At 30.5% G+C, this 6,482-nt stretch overlaps 1 protein-coding gene across 1 annotated transcript; it reads left to right on the top strand.

Annotated features, from left to right (window-relative positions):
- The first annotated feature begins 1,451 nt into the window (after positions 1–1,451).
- Positions 1,452–4,323, top strand: LOC140447016 (uncharacterized). The gene is made up of 2 exons (XM_072539603.1): positions 1,452–1,578; positions 3,860–4,323. Exons 1-2 carry the CDS (start codon positions 1,567–1,569, stop codon positions 4,223–4,225), a joined length of 378 nt encoding a protein of 125 aa, XP_072395704.1. The 5' UTR covers positions 1,452–1,566; the 3' UTR covers positions 4,226–4,323.
- Positions 4,324–6,482: the final 2,159 nt, after the last annotated feature.

Raw genomic sequence — 6,482 nt, 5'->3', positions numbered from 1 at the left:
CTAGCACAGTTAGAAAACATAAAAAGTTTATTCCTCCTGAGTTTCAACCATGTAAGAACAAGGAGCCATTGTCTTCTACATTTGGTTTTACAAAATAGCAACATTGGTATCATACGTGCCTAAGCCTATGAAAAGTGTCATAGTGTTGTCAATAATGCATTACTCGAATAAGATTAGAGAGGAGATGAACCATAACCCAGAGATTATAATTCTCGACTATAATAAAACAAAAGGTGGAATTGACTCGCTCGACCAGATAGTGGATCAATATATGTGCAAACGTAAAACAAACCGTTGGATTTTCGCATATCGTAGGACTGTCTAAATCAACTAGATTCCTTATGGCGAACTTTGCAGGAGAAGCAACTGCCACAAGTGCCACACCTCAGTCAATACAGAAAAGAAGATATTACTTATGTCCATTAAAAAAATCAAGAACAGGAAAACAAACTTTTAATAGTTGCATCAAGAACGTTTGCAACGACTACAGCAGTTTAAAACATAAGTGTATTAGTTGCTTAAGAAAGTAATAAAATGTCATATCATTGTAGATACTTTAGAATTATAGATTAAGATTTGCGTTGATTTTTATGTTTTATAGACCGAGCACTCACTAATTATTACTTTATTAGCTAAAAATAAAAATTCAAATTAATTGTCACATATGTATTTTAATAATTATAACATTAAATACCATAATATTGTTACCCTGTGTCCGACGGACACACCCTGTCCTACTACGTCAGAAAAAATAAGTGTCCGGATGAGGGTTAACCCGTTAAAAACAAAAAACTTCACTTCGACGTATATAACTTTTACAAAGGAGGGTACGACAAGCTTAAATCGAAATTTTGAGCTAACTCTATGCAGTCCGACAGAATCGAGAGGTAAGCTCCTATTTTTCGCCCGAATCACTGGACTAATAGCAGCGGGAGCAGACCATGTTGAACTATTTTGTGTGTGTTCTTTTAAATTAAACTAATAATTATAATTCTTATTATAGTATCGTAGAAATAGAATCCTTACGTTACAATTTTGTTTACTGTTTGTTATTGAATACACTTTTGGATATTTCGAACTATTCAATTGCGTTATTCTCAAAACCACAAAGAACATAAAAATCCTAAAAATGCGTAATTCAGATTGTTAGACTGTGATTTTCTAACAATTAAACGTTTATTTCAACATTTCATTAATCTTGATATAGTAACAAAATGCTGAATCATACAATCATATTGTAAAAAGCATAAAAACACACCTAAAATATCGTTAAAAAAAACAAAAACTACACTTTCATTATTTGACTTTTTTTTCTACTTACGGATATCTGCCGGTATGGTAAGCTTTAAGACATTAACGACATTGAATGTATTTTTTCTTCAATTGGTAGAATTACGTACCATTGGTCTAGTCAATAACCTGTTACAATAACAATAATTGTTCTAAACGCGGATAGAAAGATCTGTATGAACGAAGGTCATTTCTTGGGTTTGCTATTGTATAAAAGACCAGTGTAAAGGGGTGGTAGGTATCAGTTCATTTCAACGACTTGAACAAGTTTTCAACATGAACTCTTTGGTAAGAGATAGGGTTTTATTTAATAAATTTCAACTTGAAGTATAAGAAAATAGTATAATAAAGTGTTACCAATATAAGTTTTTATTGCCAATATAAGTACTAATAAAGAATATTTTATAGTGCAAATATACTGCATCTTTTGTCTACTTTTTTAATGCTCATTAATGCTTAGCTTTTATTCGCTAATCCAATCTTACTTTAAATTACATTCTATCTTTTTTTCTTCCAAATTTCGTTTTGAACTTTTCAAGTTTTAGATGATATTATAATTTATTTTTGCTATTTAATCTTTTAGGATACTTTACATTTTGTAAAAATCTTATTTTTCTGCATTTATTTATCTTTTGTAATATTCTTAACGACTGTATTACTTATTTATCTCTTCATACTTCAGCACAATTATTTATTCACTTTTTCCGTACGCACTACTTTTCTGATGGCATTTGCTTAGAGTATATTTATGTGGTCTTCCTTGCTTTCTTTTCTCTGCACTTTAGCGTTTCCACGCTGCTTTTTACAGTTCCTTTTTCGTCATTCGTACCACGTGTCTATATGAATTCAATTGTGTTTTTTTCTCGTCCTTTATAAGTGTCTTTTTATATATGTCAGCTTAGAAAAATTTTTAACGTTACTACTCGCACTGCCTTCATTTTTCTATTAGTCTTCCCAGTCCAATTTCCCGACAATCGCTACGTTTCCGGATACCGATAGCTTCTCGACACTCTGTATACAATAAGTATTTTCTCTTTCTCCTTTCTGACGTTCTGTAGTTGCCTAAATTTTCATATATATTAAATTTGCATTTCTTTGTTATGGTTTTATTGCAAATAATGTCACTGAAACAGGATATTGATTAATCCTGGTGTTATTTTTCTTCCTATTCCTTGGTTGTAGGTTCCAATCGAGTTAAGATGTACCTCCAGATAGTTAGTGACTTGGTAGTGGTGTTAGTGATAGTACTTAATTTTAAATCACTAGGTTCTCCACCGATACGGAAATAAGCCTTGTATACCTTTTTTGTTTATGTTTTATTACCTTTAGGTCGTACATTTTAGATGCAGTTTTATATTGATTTTTTATCGTTTGGTTATTAAATGCGATATTTTCCCATTTTCTACATTTTTTATTCATAAATCTTCAACCGTTTTATTTTTATTTTTTTATCTATATCATCTTTTAAAGAACATTTTCTGTTGGATTTTACAACGTTCCCGTATTTTACATAATCAAATGCTTTGGTAAAATCAAAAATTAATATAAATAAGTATATTAATTACAAATTTTAACAAACATATAGAAAAATATTTTCGAGATTCGACCACGTAAATTGTTTAACAAAATATTTCGCCAAAAATACGAACAAATCTTCACCAGAATTTATCATTTGATTTGACAACTAATATAAATCTAAAGAAATTTTTTTTATCAAAACTTGGTTCCTAGATTGCCTTTCTTTTAAATTTACATTTTTTTATTATCATATAGGTTTTTGTCCTCTCAATGTTTTCTGTTCTCCAACATTATGACTGTATTATATATTTTCCTTTATCCTTCTTTAATATTATTATTTAATTTTTTTTTAAATAATATCGTAACTACGTATTTATATTTACATCTCTTCTTCTTCTGATTCTTTTTTTTTTTTCTTTTTCTTCCTTTCCTTCTTTTTCTTTTTCTTCTTCTTTTTATTGGCAATTATTCTTGGGATTTTGCTAGATCCTACGCAAATTTGGATTTCCTTACGATCAAAGAGTTGATCGACACAGCAAATATCGGTCTAGTCGCGAAAATTCTTCAACTATCATGCTTTTTTCTAATAACTCTACCTTATCATTTTATTTTCAACTTTATTATAAGTTCTAAGGTAAGATACGGGTTATATAGAAGCATGTAACATAGATAGGAAATTGTTCATTATTTTGTGTTAGTTAAGTATTTTCAAATAGTGTTAACCTTTTATAGGACTTCTTTGTTTGATCATTTTTCTAAACATGTATCCGTAGCAATATTCTCAGAATTTACATCTTTAGACCCTCTAGTCGATTTATAATAGCTTCTTTCAGAGTCCAGATTTTAGTACCGTATAATAATGTTAACCATATGTAACATCTTACATCTTTTGTAGTAGATTTAGATTGATGTCATTGCAGAGTATGGTTTTTATTTTAATAAAGGTAAAATACTTTTTTAGGGCTCATGTCTTACAAATCTCATTGATGATCATTTTTAATACTGATAGAAATGCCGTTTGCTTATGACAATTGTTTTCTTGCTTTTTTAGGTAATTCTTACTTTCGTCGCCTTGGCAGCCACCGCTTCTGCCTCTCACGTCGGTTTGGGCTGGGGAGGATTGGGATTAGGAGGACTAGGATGGGGCCATGCCGGCATCGTCAACCCCCATGCTCTTAGCCCAATTGGACCCTCTGGAATCGTCACCGGAGCCGGAGCAGCCGGTCCCTCTGGAGTAGTAACCGGAGCTGGAGCCGTTGGACCCTCAGGAGTCGTAAACGGACATGGAGCCGTAGGACCAACTGGACCCAACGGTGTTGGTGTTTGGGGTTTGGGCTTGGGACATGCCGGTTTAGGCCTTGGTGGATTGGGACATGGATGGGGTGCTGGACATGGATGGGGTGCTGGACATTGGTAAACGAAAATAATTAGGTCAAAGAAGTTGTTTTGTTGTGTTTTGTATAAATAGAACTGAAAAATACAAAAATTTAAATAAACGTTGTACATACATTAAAATTTTGTCTTTTACTACTTATATCTTTTGCTAGAGTACTTTTAAAAATATAAAAACGTTATTGAGGTATTCGATATAGTTTGAGAGAAATAAATGTAGATTATAATGTATTGTAACATCTCTAGAGCAAAAACGCAGCACAAAGCCCTATTATCATTAGTTGCATTAGTATTAATTATCAGAATATAAGAAATAGGATAAATATCTTTATTTTGTCAACGACGTGTATTTTAAAACGTCGGAGCAGATTCAAATGTCAGAAAAAATTGATACATGTAAAAAATCGCTAAAGAAGTGACACTGGAAATATTAAAAATTGAAAAGTTTAAAACGGCACAAAATACTTTTTCTTGGATAATTTATCTGCTATATAAATGGGTAAAAAATCATATGCATAAAACTGAAACAAATTCTTGAACATAATTCCAAGAGAACCTATGCACCAAGCTTCAAGATTCATTCAAGAAAAAGCAAAGGCATAAAAAAATGATAAAAAAATCTACAAAAACACGAAGATAAACAATGGGAATAGGAAAAGTGTAAAATCATTATACAAGAGACCGCAAAAGAAATCCTTGATGTGTATAAAAAGAACTGAACAACAATGGTTTGATCAAGGATGTATATATCTAACAGAAAGAGAAAATAATGCATATTGACGTCTTCAATTAGGGAACACGATCATGAATGAAGTCATAAAAAGCATCGATAAAGGAAGAGGATACCGAATGGGGAACCAATAATAACTACCGAGCAACTAATTTACTGAATGTAACATATAAAACAATGACTGATATGATAAGAGACAGACTAACAATATACAGAGAACAAAGCATAGGAAATTACCAGTACCATTTTAGAAAAGACAGATCCACGATAGACGCTATACCTATATAAGGAAGATACAAATGACAGAACATTCAAATATTTGGGAGTATTAGTCAACACAAGAAATGAAAGTGTAGATATGAAAAGAAGAATTCAAGTGAGAAATGAAGCGTTTATAAAAAAATGTTTAGATATATGAAGATGAGCCGAAACACAAAAATGAAGAAAAAGGCAACTGAACTATATATATATATATATATATATATATATATATATATATATATATATATATATATATATTTTCTATCCTCCTGAAGAGGAAAAAACGAGAACATACCGATTGAAAAAAGGGACACTATGGAAAGAGAGCTCAAGCAGATAGGAGAAAAAATTTTTTACAGAAACTTAAAAATTTAATCAAAATATTAACTAGAGTATAGTGTTTAGAGGAAACTCAAAAATAAAAATCAAATATTGATGAAGGTCGCAAACCCAAGCCTCTCTAAGACTAAAATCATCTATCCTTTCGTTAAGGAAATGTAAATGTTATTAATAAATTTAAATATAAAGTAATTAAGTCAAAGATAAGCTAAAAATATCTAAAGTAAAAAACAGTAAAGCAAAATTGTTCAAATACAAATAAACTTACCGTTTTATGCAGAAAACTGACCCAGAAAAATTCTACTTCTGAAAATATTAAATTCAGCGGATATCTACAAAAAAATAGTTGGTAAATTTAATAAAAATATTACTGACAAGCAAAAAAATAATCTAAATCATTTTATTATCACATGTTAATATCTAAATGTCATGTTTTGAGGCCAAAAATAATTTTTTTGAGAATGATATATTCAAAAAACGATGCAAAAAAAAAACCAGGAACATACGTGATTTTTCTTTTTGGCCTATAACTTTTTTTCCACGGAGGTATACATATAAATATTTTTAACATTAATTTTAAAGTTTTTCACTCACACCATTTTTGGGTCATTTTCCCTATTTTTCCACAAGCATTGTTCTATAACTTTTTTCTACGCAGTGTTTGGTATATGCAATGGTACATTACTAAGAAAAAATATAATTACCTTTAAAATGATTTACATAAGAAAGCTCTTCGAATAATTTTAAGCAAGATACGGTTCTTTAAAATGTTCAAAAACTGCATAAGAACGCTGCACTCTTCATCTTTAAAACTCATTTTAATTTTTGCAGATAGGACATTTTGTTTAAAAGCTATCGAATTTTTACTGTGAATTTAATATAAATTTTCGCACAAATTGAACTTCGACCAAATTGAACGGACATTCAAAATCGCCGGTCGCTTCAAGTGCTG

This window comes from Diabrotica undecimpunctata, chromosome 7 (assembly GCF_040954645.1).
Source record: "Diabrotica undecimpunctata isolate CICGRU chromosome 7, icDiaUnde3, whole genome shotgun sequence".
NCBI classification, from domain to species: Eukaryota; Metazoa; Arthropoda; class Insecta; order Coleoptera; family Chrysomelidae; genus Diabrotica; species Diabrotica undecimpunctata.
This window is presented reverse-complemented; position numbering and strand designations above follow the sequence as displayed.